The 13,769-nt window shown below is 34.1% G+C and overlaps 1 protein-coding gene across 11 annotated transcripts in view; it reads left to right on the top strand.

Annotated features, from left to right (window-relative positions):
• The window catches only part of ZEB1 (zinc finger E-box binding homeobox 1), a 185,575-nt gene that overhangs the window by 126,462 nt on the left and 45,344 nt on the right, over positions 1 to 13,769 (top strand). For 6 of the 11 annotated variants that reach the window (XM_064591905.1, XM_064591903.1, XM_064591897.1 and 3 more), the window contains one exon: positions 4,202 to 4,228. The exons of the other annotated variants lie outside the window; for them this stretch is intronic. In XM_064591905.1, coding sequence (XP_064447975.1) covers positions 4,202 to 4,228 — 27 coding nt within the window. The remainder of the gene's footprint in view (positions 1 to 4,201; positions 4,229 to 13,769) is intronic. 11 annotated transcript variants of the gene reach the window in all.

Consider the following 13,769-nt stretch of genomic DNA (forward strand, 5'->3'; position numbering starts at 1 on the left):
TTATTACATGGAAGGTAACAGAAGTAAGGACTGACAATTCACAGGCTTCTAGAAAGTAGAACCCAGAGAAATTAAATTGCTTATTTATTATCACACTTCATTAATAACAGAGCTATTAACTTGTTAAACTATAATACTGAGCTCAGAACTTTTGGGAGCAAGGATTTTCATATATATTTCCTGTCTGGGGCCAGAATTGATCCACTGGTATAGTTAATCCAAAGTGTTAATATGGAAACAAGAAGGTAATGATTTTTCTGGAAAAGGGGGAGATAGGAGAATGAGGGAAATAGGAAAAAGAAAGATGAAAAATCATTGAAGAGGTTCTGTTTCTGAAAATATGTTGGGATAAGTTATTTGAACTGTCTCACTGAAAATAACTAATGATGCTAGATTTAAAAATAAATAAATCTTCTTGAAAGCTTTAAAAGAGCTAACTAGATAATAGACATTAATAGATAAAAATCAAAGTGAGGACAGGAGCCCATATAGGTAAGCAGAGCCCAGCATAGAAGACTCTTTGGCCTTAAGGATATTTGCCTACCCAGAGTAACGTAAGATGTGGTTTTTCAGGCCTCTGAGAAGAAACAAAGCCTGGGACCACCTAAAAGCTTAATAGCAGATCCTCCCCTAGTATGAATTACATCTTAACAATGTGATGAACTATAGTGAACTAAAAGCAAACTCTCTACCATCCCTACCATCCTCAGGAGTTAGCAAACAAAATTGCCTTGGCTAGGGATTGGGGAAATGGAGGACTGTCTCTGCCGAGGAGTAACCACCAGCTGTCTTGGATTGATTTACAATTTAAATTCATATTACTATATGGCCTGATAAGTCTCAAGCCATAACTGAGTTTAAAGTAGAATTGCTGCTAATACTCAGAGACACCAAGAAGAAGCAAATCCATATCTTTTGGAGGAACATACCTTTATCCTAGTGCTATAGAAATCTCCCAAATAACTTAGCAAGAAGAGAGCAACATGAGTGACAATTACCAGAAACAAAAGGAAGCAGAAACTCACCTGTAAAGACTTTAATTAGTAGAATTATCAGACACAGATTATAAAATGACTGTCATTTTTCAAGAAAAATGAACAGATTTGAAATTACCTGCTCTGAGAGAATAAAATATAACCAACAGATTTTAAGAAGAACCAAATGGAACTTCTAAAAATGAAAAATTAGAATAATAGAAATTCAGATTCAAAGGATGGATTTTAATAACAAAGTAAACAGAATTGAATAAAGAGTTAAAAATTGGACTATAGGGGAAATTACACTAAATACAACTCAGAGAGACAGAGATAGAAAAATACAAAAAACAAGATAAGAAACATGAAGAAAATGAGAAGGTTCAATATATGCCTTAATTCTAGGAGAAGAGAGAATAGGGAGGCAGCAATATTTGAAGAGATAATGGCAGAGATTTTTTTCAGAATTGACGAAGGACACCAGACCACAGACTCAAGAAAACCAACAAATCTCAAGAAGTATAAATAAATCTCCCCCCGCTGACATTTTTGTGAAATTGTAGAACAACCAAAACAAAAAGAAAACTCTTAAAAGTAAATCAGAAAAGTGAGATTGGGTTTGAGAGAATGGCGGTTAGACTGACAGCTGAATTTTCAGTAACCACAATGGAAGCCAGACAATAAAAAGATGCCTGCCAATACAGACTTCTGTATTTAGCAAAAATATCTCTTAAGAAAGGAGGTGAAATAAGGTGATGATTTCAGGCAAGTTTGAAAATAAAAAATTTGTTATCAGTAGACCCTTGTTACTAAAGCAAATTTTAAAGAATATATTTTAGGCATGAGGAAAGATATCCTTCATAGAGGATCTGAGATGTAAGAACAGAGAAAATTACAAATACATGGAAAAAATAGACACAATAGGTACATAGTATTTCCTATGAAAATACTTTAAAAAGTGGATGTGACTAAGTTAATTTCAGATAATATCAACTTTAAGGCTTAAAAGCATTATTATAGACAATAGGATCACTTTATAATAATGAAAGATTAAATTCCCTAATAAAATATTATTATAAATGTGTTTGTACCTAATAACAAGGCTTCAAAAATATAGAAAGAAAAATAGGCAGTCCACAAGGAGAGAAATACAAATCTAGTCATTATAGAAGATTTAACACACCTCGGTTAGTCATTGATAGAATAATCACACAAAACCAAAGAGGATGTAGATTTGAAAATATGCCTAAGGTGTATAAGCAATGTACATAGTAATCGCAAAACATTTTTCAACTATATGGAATATTTATAGAAAGCAGTTTTTAGAGGGAAATTTTGAACCTTAAGTACATATTTTAGTAAAGGTTCTGGCTAAAAGTTAGTGGGCTAACCATCTATTTTAAGAATTTAGAAAAAGAACAGCAAACTGAAAATTTTGAAAGTAAAAACAAAAAAAAATGTAAGATTGAAAATAAACCTACAATACAAAAGGTCAGCATAGGCAAAACTCTGTTCTTTGAAAACTATTGACAAGATTGACCAAGAAAAAAAGAGAGAATATATAAATAGCCAGAAATCAAGAATGAAAGAGGATGGGATGCTTGGGTGGCTCAGGCGGTTAAGCGTCTGCCTTCGGCTTAAGTCATGATCCGGGATCCTGGGATCAAGCCCCACATCGGGCTCCTTGCTCAGCGGGGAGTCTGCTTCTCCCTCTGCCACTCCCCCTGCTTGTGTTCCCTCTCTTGCTGCTGCTTCTCCCTCTGCCTGTGGCTCCCCCTGCTTGTGTGGTCTTTCTGTCTCTTTGACAAATAAGTAAATAAAATCTTTAAAAAAAAAAGAATGAAAGAGGACATAACAAGATACTACAGACATTGACAAGGTAAAAGAAAGTATTGTGAACAACTGCATTCCCATAAATTTGAAAGTATGAACAAGATATTAGAAATTATTAACCAAAACTGGCTGGGGAATAATTGGAAAACATGAATGGTTCTAAAACCTCTAAAGAAATTGAAATGATGGGGGCACCTGGGTGGCTCAGTCGTTAAGCGTCTGCCTTCGGCTCAGGTCATGATCCTAGGGTCCTGGGATCGAGCCCCGCATCGGCCTCCCTGCTCCGCGGGAAGCCTGCTTCTCCCTCTCCCACTCCCCCTGCTTGTGTTCCCTCTCTCGCTGTGTCTCTCTCTGTCAAATAAAGAAATAAAATCTTAAAAAAAAAAGAAAGAAAGAAATTGAAATGATGGTCAAAAATATTCCCATAAAGAGGTAGTGAAGATATGGAACAACTGAAACTCTTGTACATTGCTCATTTTAAGTGATATGTCACTCTGGAAAACAGTTTGGCAGTTTATCATAAAATTAAATATAAACTATATGACCCAATTGTCCCTCTCCTGGGTATTTTTCCTAGGAAAATCAAAACTTAGGTTTACCCAAAAACTTGTACACTAACACAAAGAAGCTCTGTTCATAATTGCCAAAAACTGGAAATAACTCATTGTCCTTCAACAGGTGAAAGGATAAGGAAACTATAGTACATCCATATAGTGGTCTACTACTTAGCAGTAAAAATGAACAAACTATTAATATAAGCAACAAGTTGGATGAATCTCAGAGTCATTATGCTGAGTGAAAGAAGCCAGTCTCAAAAGGTTACATATTTATGATTTCATATATATGACATTTTCAAAAAGACAAAGTATACATTAGGTGATAAATCAGTGGCTGCCGGGGGCTGGAGCTAGGGAGAGTGTGACTCTAAAGGGATAGCATTAGGGAGTTTTGGGGGGTGATGGAACTGCTCTGTGTCCTGATTTTGGTGGTGGTTATATGAATCTGTACATGTGTTAAAATTCAAAGAACCAGGGGCGCCTGGGTGGCTCAGTCGTTAAGCGTCTGCCTTCGGCTCAGGTCATGATCCCAGGGTCCTGGGATCGAGCCCCACATCGGGCTCCCTGTTCCGTGGGAAGCCTGCTTTTCCCTCTCCCACTCCCCCGCTTGTGTTCCCTCTCTCACTGTGTCTCTCTTTGTCAAATAAATAAAATCTTTAAAAAAAAAATTTCAAAGAACCATACACCAAAAGAAAAAACAATAAAATTTTCTGTATGATAATTTATGTATCTGTATATGTGCGTGTGTTTGTGTATACATATATCATATATATCATATATGTATATATCATGTATGTATATATTATAAAATTTATATGTTTTTTCTCTCCTACAAAGAAAACTCTAGCCCAGATGGCATTACTGGTAAGTTTTTCTAAGCACTCAAGGGACTAATAACTCCAATTTTAGACAACTCTTCCAAAGCCTAGTGTAAGAGGGAAGATGTCCCCAACTCTTTAAATGAGGCTACCATAACCTCAATACCAAAACGAAATAAGTAAAAGAAAGGAAAATTACAGACTCACTCAGCTGTATACAGACAGTAATTCCAAGCAAAATATTAGTTATACAAAATATATGTATGTACATACGTGGGAGGCAAGGTCAGAATAACACTTAAACCAATTCAGAAATACCACTTTACTGGACTAAATGAGAACAATCAAATATTTATCTCAACAGACAGAAAAACATTAAGTAAAATTTAGTACATATGAATAGTATCATAAAAGCAAGAAACATAGAAATAGAGGGTACTTCCTTGTTCTAATAAAGTATGTTTCTTTAAAATCTATCACATTATACTTAATGACAAAATGTTGAAGACATTTTTTTACAATCAAGAACAAGGTAATGATTTCTGCTCTCACCACTTTTTATCAGTCTTTTATTAGAATTACTACCCAGTGCAATAAGACAAGAAAATAAATCAACAAATATAGGGATTAGAAAGGAAACAAAAAACAAAACTTTCATTATTAACAGATGATATAACTGTATATAAAAAGGAATCCAACTAAATTATTAGAACTAATAAGGGAATTTGGCAAGTTTTTGGATACTAACTATACTGAATTCAAAGTCTTCTTTATACATCAGTAAGAGCTATAAAAGAGAATAGATGTGTAAAACCACATGAAAAGATTATAAACTCTTATTAGAGGTATTAGCAAATTTCTCAATAAGTGGAGATATAAATTTTGTTCATGCGTTAGAAGACTCAATTTTTTCTTAACCTAAACTCCAGACTTTATTTGGATTTCACTAGTTCGTCCGTTAACATCCTCTTTTTTCAGGATCCACTCCAGCCTCTACTGCATGGTATTTAGTTATGTCTCCTCAGTTTCAGGAGACCAGCCTTTTGCTGTTTCTCGTGTCCTTGACAGTTTTGAGGAGTACTGGTGAGGTGTTTGTGGTTTAGGTTTGTCTGATATTTTTCGCATGATTATATGAGAGTGTGGGATTTTGGAAAAAATAACACAGTGGTAAAGTACCCTTCTCATCAACTTCTTATCAGTGGGCCACAAGCCATCAATTTGATTTTTTTTTTCCTACTAATTTCATGAACTTTATTTTTTTGTTGTTTTTTTCTCTTTTTTTAATTCAAGTGAAATTAACATACAGTGTTATATTACTTTCAGGTGTACAATATAATGATTCAACAATTCAGTCTATTCTCAGGACATCACTGCAATATTTATTCTGGCATGTGAGGAACAGCCAGGAGGTTCATGAGCAAAGTGAAGGAGGGAGAGATTAGTAGAAATGAAGCCAGTGAATCAGTGGAATGCCAGAACATTAAAAGGTCTTAAAAGCTATTGGGAGTATTTTTTTTTTTTTAAGATTTATCTATTTATTTTTAGAGGGGGAGAAAGAGCATGAGCAGGGAGAGGAGCAAAGGGAGAGGAAGAGAGAGAATCCCAAGCAGACTCCCCGCCAAGCAGGGAGCCCGACGTGGGGCTCAATCCCATGACCCTGAGATCATGACCTGAGCCAAAATTAAGAGTTGGACACTTAACCAACTGAGCCACCCAGGCATCCTGGGAATACTTTTATTGAAATGTGGAGACATTAGAAGAATTTGAATAGAGTAATAGTATAATTTGATTTTTATTTTGGAAGTATGACTCTGGCTGCTCTTTTGAGAATAAACTATAGAAGGCAAGAGTGGGGGCCGGAAGACCAATAAGGAGGTTATTACCATAATATAAGGTGGCAGTTTGAATTAGGAAGGTAGCAATAAAGATAGTGAGAAGGCATCAAATTCCGGTTATATTTTGAAAGTAGGAGTCAGTAGGACTTATTGATGGACTTGGTCAGGATTGCAGAAGAAAGAGGAGCTTAAGATGATTCCATGGTTTCCTCCATTTGATGGTTATGTTTGGAGGGAATCTAATTATGAGACATTTATTACTCTTAATCTTGTTGGAACCAGTCCCTGTATCTGTTTTTTACTCTGATTCTGTCATTTGTCATGTCCATGTCCTTCTTGTCATCCAGAAACGTGGTGAGTCAGGCCAAGAACAGACCTAGTGGTATGGCACTAGCTTTCTTCTATTGTCATCATTCTGTAAATCACTTTTTGAATACATTTATTCAATTATTTTTACTCTATCCATATTTTCAAAAATAAATATCATATGAGATCATGTCTCCTAGTAATACTGTCAGAAATGGATATGAGACCAGTTTATATGACTTTTTTTCAGTGAACCCATCCTGGATGCTTATGATCAATGTGTTTTTTTTAAAACACACACAGACACACAACTTTTATAATCTATTCTAGAAAACGTTTGTAGGATATAAATCAAATATTTCTGACCTGTAGTTTACAAAAGGAAATGAGAGATAGAAGGTGCAAATTGAATGACATATGTTCATCTCTCCTAATCTTCACTGTTCCTCAAAGATCATAACCAGGTCAGTGATTTATTTTCAAGTGCTTTTATATTTTCTGAAGGTATTTTATATGAGTCAGGAGACCCAAGTGCTTCTGTATAATTACCTGTCTATCCTGAGTTTTGATTCCCTTTGGGTTCCTGAACTTACACTTTCTGGAAGAGAAAATCAAAATTAATTCTTGTAGTTCCTGGTTGCCCATAGGATTTGAGTCTAAATTCTTTAGCATGACAGCTACGCATTGTCTTTCCAACCTTGATTTTGCACCACTCCCTTTGTACATATTCATTTCTTTAAACCTTTGTATATCCTATTCCATCTTCCTAGCATTTCCTTCTCTTCCTTTTCTATCACCTCCTCTGTAAACCATTGCCTAACCTCCATAGACATAGTAAATTAACTTTCCACAATTGTTCATAGCTTTTACACATTGTATTGTGATTGGCAGTGTGATCGACTGATCACTCTGTGTCACTAAAAAAATTATTGAGGGCAAGGACTGTATCTTATTGATCTCTATCTTTTACCACTAATCTTTAATCCATATTATATGCCTAAAAATACTCCTACAAATGAGTGAATGAATTAAGATGCTTTCCTTTTTTTATTTTAATCTTCATTAATTATACCATCAATTTCAAAAAAATGGCTTTCCCCTCCTTGCTTTCCCTAGCATTTTGAGAGCTTCATGTTTTTTACATTTTTTATCTTCCTGGCACTATTTAGGCCTTACATTGTCTTAACTCATATATTTATCCTTGGCTATGACATTCTTTCTGTTCTTTGTAAATACACTTTTAAAATCTGAGCTACCTGGAAATTCCATCTGTGTGTCACTTTTCTTTCTTAAGAAACATTTTTATATAAAGTATGAATAGAGATTAAGGAGTTTTTGTGGCCCTACATAAGGCATCCAGGAAGAAGTAAAATAAGATAATCACATAATTCTTTGTCAATTGTTTTTTAAAAAAAACTGTAGAGACTTCCTCTTCTAGAAAGATGGAGTAGATACACTTTTCTCTATTCCTCCTATTAAGTACAGCCAAAACCTCAACATTATATATAAAACAAACAGAAGAGTCTAAAAGGTAGATAGAAGGAGACAGACAGACTTAGGGACCTGAGGAACCAAGGAACAATACTGCAGTGAGTTCCCTGGGTTTTCTTTTAGCTTATGTACCCTCTTATACATTTCTCATAGATCAGACTGGGTGCTAGAGAAGCCAACCCACAAAAACCTTAACACTTGCCAGTAATGGGACAGTGCCTTCTTTCACACAGGAGTCCTGCTAAAATAGAAGATTTAAATAAGATTTAGTGTTTCTATGTAATAACTTAAATGTCCAAGGTTCATTCAAAAATCACTTGTCATACCCAGAACCAGAAAAACTTCCACTTAATTAGAAAAGACAGTCAACAAACACCAACAGTGAGGTGATAAAGATGTTAGAATTACCTGACATGGATCCTCATGGATTGCAGCCATAATAAATAATCTTTCCGCAAGCAATTAAGAACATGCTTCAGCTAAAACAATATGATCTCAGAAAGAAGAAAAGAATGAAAATGAGAGCAGAAATAAATGAAATAGACACTGAAAAGACAGTAGAAAAGATCAATGAAACTAAGAGCTGGTTCCTTAAAAAGATTAATAAAATCAACAAGCCATTAGCTAGACTCACCAAGAAGAAAAGAGAGAGGGCTCAAATAAAATCAGAAAGGAAAAGAGAAGTTACAACTAACACCAAAGAAAACAAAGGATCATAAGAGAATACCATGAACAATTAAATACAGCAAACTGGACAACCTAGAAGAAATGAATAGCATACAGTCTTCCAAGACTGAATCATAAAGAAATAGAAAAATCTAAATAGATTAATTACTAGCAAAAAGATTGAATTAATCAAAAAACCCAACACACAAAAGTCCAGGACCAGATGGCTCCACTGGTGAATTCTACCAAACATTCAAAAAAAAGTTAATATCTGTCTTTCTCAAACTCTTCCAAAAAATTGAAGAAAAGGGAATGCTTCTAAATTTATTTTACAAAGCCAGCATTACCCTTAAACCAAAACCAGTACAAGGATGCAACAAAAAAAGGAAAATTACAGGCCAGTATCCCTGATAAACATAGGTACAGAAATCCTCAACAAAATATTAGCAGACCAAATTCAACAATACATTAGAATTATATACCATGATCAACTGGAATTTATTTAAGGAGAGCAAAGATGGTTCAACATCTACAAATCAAAGTGATACACACCACATTAACAAAATGAAGAATAAAAATTAAATGATCATCACAGTAATGCAGAAAAAGAATTGAAAAAATTCAACATCCATTTATAATAAAAACTCTCAACAAAGTGCATATAGACAGAGCATACTTCAACATGATGAAGGCCATATATAATGAGCCCACAGTTAACATCATACTCAATGGCGAAAAGCTTTTCCCTTAAGATCAGGAATAAGACAAGGATGCCCATTCTCACCACTTACATTCAACATAGTATTGGAAGTCGTAGCCAGAGCAACTAGGCAGGAAAAAGAAATAAAAGGCATCCAAATTGGAAAGGAAGAAGTAAAACTGTCACTATTTGCAAATTACATGATTTGTATATATAGAAAACCCTAAAGACTCCACCAAAAAAAAAAAAAAAACCTTTTAGAACTAATAAACTCAGTAAAGTTTCACAGTACAAAAATATGTTGCCTTTTTATACACTAACAATGAACTATTACAGAAATTAAGAAAGTAGTCCCCTTTACAACTGCATCAAAAGAATAAAATACCTAGGAATAAATTTAAGGAGGTGAAAGACTTATACACTGAAAGCTATAAGACACTAATGAAAAAAACTGAAGAAGGCACTAATAAGTTGGAAGCTATTTTGTGCTCATGAATTGGAAGAATTAATATTGTTAAAATGTCCATATTACCTAAAGCAATATACACATTCAGTGCAATCCCTATCAAAATTCCAATGGCATTTTTCACAGAAACAGAACAAACAATCCCTAAAGGTTTATGAAACCACAAAAAATCCCAGATAGTCAAAGGAATCCTGAAAAAGAAGAACAAATCTAGAGGCACCATGCTCCCTGATTTGAAATTATACTACAAAGCTATAGGAATCAAAACAATATGATGTTGGTGTGAAAAACAGACATGTAGATCAGTGGAACAGAAGAGAGAGCCCAGAAATAAACTCACAGATATATGCTCAATTAATTTACAAGAAAGGAGGCAAGATTATACAATGAGGAAAGAGCAGTCTCTTTAATAAAGTATGTGGGGAAAACTTGACAACCACATGCAAAATAATGAAACTGGACCACTATCTTACATCACACACAAAAATTAACTCAAAATGGATTGAAGACTTGATCTAAGACCAGAAACCATAAAACTACTAGAAGAAAACATAGGTGGTAAGCTCCTTGACATTAGTCTCATTGATATGTATTTGGATCTGATTCTAGAAACAATGACAACAAAAGCAAAAAATTTAAAAAAAAAATGGGATTATATCAAACTAAAAAGTTTCTGCACAGTGAAGGAAACCGTTGACAAAATAAAAAGGCAAGCTGTAGAATGGGAGAAGATATTTGCAAATCATATATTCAATAAGGGTTTAATATCCAAAGTATATAAAGAACTCAAGCAACTCAATAGCAAGAACAACAAAAAAGCAGTCCAATTAAAAATGCACAGAGGATCTCAAGAGTCATTTTTCCAAAGATGGGCCAACAGGCACATGAAAAGATGCTCAGCAGTACTAATCATCATGGAAATACAAATCAAAACCACAATAAGATATCACTTTATACACCTGTCAAAATGGCTGTTATCAAAAAGATAAAAATCAATAACAAGTGTTGGTGGGGATGTGAAAAAAAAGGGAGCCCTCATGCATTGTTGGTGAGAATGTAAGTTGGTACAGCCACTATGGAAAACAGCATGGAGGTTCCTCAGAAACTTAAAAATAGAACTGCCATACAATCCAGCAATTCAATTTCTGGATATTTATCTGAAAAAAAGGAAAACACTAACTTGAAAAGATATATGCACCCATATGTTCACTGCAACATTATTTATATAATAGCAAAGATATTGAGACAACCTAAATGTCCATTAATAGATAAATGGATAAGGATGATATGTGTGGCATATCTATATACAATAGAATACTACTCAGCTATAAAAAAGGATGAAATCTTGCCATTTGTGACAACATAGATGGACCTGCAGAGTATTACACTAAGTGAAATAAGTCAGACCAAGAAAGACAAACACCATATGATTTCACTTATATCTGGAATCTAAAAGAAACAAAACAAATGAAAAAAGAAAACTCCAGATATAAGAAAAGTTGGGTGGTTGCCAGAGGGGAGTGTGGTGGGGGGTCAAAATTGGTGAAAGAGATGAAGAGATACAGACTTCCAGTTATAATGTAAATAAGTCATAGGGATGTAATGTACAACATGAGGACTATAGTTAATAATGTATTGCAATTTTGAAAGTTCCTAAGAAAGTAAATCTAAAAAGTTCTTATCAAAAGAAAAAAGTTGTAAATTTGTATGGTGACACATGGTAGACTTATCATGGTGATCATTTCTGAATGTATACAAATGTCAAATCATTATGTTGTGCACCTAAACTTAATACAATGTTGTGTCACTATACTTCAAAAAAAAAAAAGGATGGAGAGAAAGATACAGTCTCTTTGTTGAAACAGAAAATATAAAGAAGCACCAAATAGATAATTTAGAACTGAAAAATACAGTAAATAAAATTTTAGCACTCAGTATACAGACTCAGTAGCAGCATGGAAGGACAGTTGAAACAATCAATGAAGATGGAGATAGAACAATAGAACTTAATTTACCCCATTTGAACAAAAGAAAGAAAATAGGCTAGAAAAACAGAGCAGAGTTTGAGCAGCCTGTTTAGATCTAATGTTTATGTCCTCAGAATTCCAGGAGAAAAGAATGAGTATTCAAAGAATTAATAGCTGAAATTTCCCAAAATTAGGCAAATGACATAAACCTGTATCCCAAACAGGATAAATCCAAAGTAATCAATGCCAAGACACATCATAGTCAAATTCCTAAAAACTAAAGACAAAGAAAAAAATCTTGAAAGCAAAGAGAGAAAAGGGATATCTTTATCTATATGGGAAAAATGATTTGAATGAAAGTAATTTCTCACAAGAAACTGTGGAGGCCAGGCAGAAATGGGACACTTCAAATGCTAAAAGAAAAAAATTGTCAACCCTGATTTCTGTATCCAGAGAAAATATCCTTTAAGAATGGAGAAGAGATCAGGACATTTTCAAATGAAGGAACGCTAAGAATTTGTCCCCAGCAAATCTACCCTAGATGAATGGTTAAGAGAAACTGTCTAAATAAAAAGGGAATGGTAAAAGAAGGAATCTTGGAATATCAAGAAGGAAGAAAGAACACAGGAAAGAGTAAAAATGTGGGTATATACAATAATTTCCTTCTAGGGTTTTCTTAATTATATATGATGATGAAGCAAAAAATATAAGTATAGGTAAATAAAATTAATGAAACATTTAGTGAACATTAATACTTATTATGATTTGTATAATAATTACAATTTGTTTTGTATACAACCTACCTAAAGATTTATATATAACCAACTTTTATGGTAAAGTTGATACCCAAGTCATAGGATATTTAGAATTACACATTAATTCCCACCTTAACCTAACTATTTTCATTTGAGTCATTATTATTCAACATGCATTATTTTAAAGAGAATATTCTCAGACACTAAAAACTACTTAAAATTCCCATAAAGAAAAAAAATCCTCCAGTTGAGATACATTTCTTTGTAAATAAACTACATTTCTAAATCTGTCTAAGCACTACTTTAGGTTTTACCTCACCTAATTTAAAAAAATGAAAGGTTTATGTGTGTCATACCATGTTCAAAACAGTCTTGCCTGACCAAATAGAACAAATCAGTAAACACAAAACTGTGTTCCTTTCATAAACTATTTTGACCAAAGTAAGAAATTATTATCAGCCACCAAAAATCACAAATCAAGATAATTCTGGCATTCTATCAGTTAAAAAGTATCCATTCCCATTGTGAGAGTTTAAAATGTCTTTGTGAAAATGTGCACAACAGATCTGCAACACTGCCCAGCGATGGAAGGCAACCAAGACTTCTTGCATTAATTTAAATTCACAAATATCAAGGTTAGTAACTCTTAATAATTCATTTAGTTGGTTACCATTAAGTCATGCATTTAAATGAAAGTTTCTGTAGTGGGGCTTCAGATACGAACAGAGTACTTCTACCTTTGAATTGTTCTATGGCTCCTCAAGATGATCCCTGTGGCTGAATTTGAAAAGTTAGTCTATCAGATTGTACGTGGTTGACCAAACCAACCTGCTCCTGAGCAGAAAAAGAAAACTTGAGTTACGGAGAAAGGAGCTTGCTCTGAAGGGCAGTCAGCCTGCTTGATAGAGCTCCAGTGTTTTCACAGTTACCTTCAGATTCTTTTCTTTCATGACCCCTGTCTGCACTGCTCTTCTTGTGTTCTTTCTTGAGCATCCCATTCATAAACTACTATCCAGTGTGAAAAGCAAACAAAAACAAGGGGAAAAGTGTAGGGTGATCATATCACTACTAAAACTTCAAGAAGACAGCAGTATGTAAAATTTCCTGCTATTGAAAAAGAGATTAGCAGTGTTTTTGCTTCCAAAATAGAGTAGCTGCAACTTAGGTTTTTAGAAGATAAATTGCTGAGTGAAGTTATTTCCTTTCTGGTTCCTTGAGGGTGACCAAGAAATAGTGAAGCAAAGCCCCTTTACTGTCAGTTAATAGAAGCCACACCATTTATGCCAGTGAGTTACTTTAAAACTTTTAAGAAAAACGAGAAGCAATAGAGAAGAAAGTGGTCCATGCTAGAGACCAGCATATGGAACTGATAGTCACAGATCTGTAGCATAGTGTAAATCA

Source organism: Mirounga angustirostris, unplaced genomic scaffold (genome assembly GCF_029215605.1).
Source record: "Mirounga angustirostris isolate CCGP_5_RB_7025 unplaced genomic scaffold, mMirAng1.0.hap1 SCAF_5, whole genome shotgun sequence".
Classification (NCBI taxonomy): Eukaryota; Metazoa; Chordata; class Mammalia; order Carnivora; family Phocidae; genus Mirounga; species Mirounga angustirostris.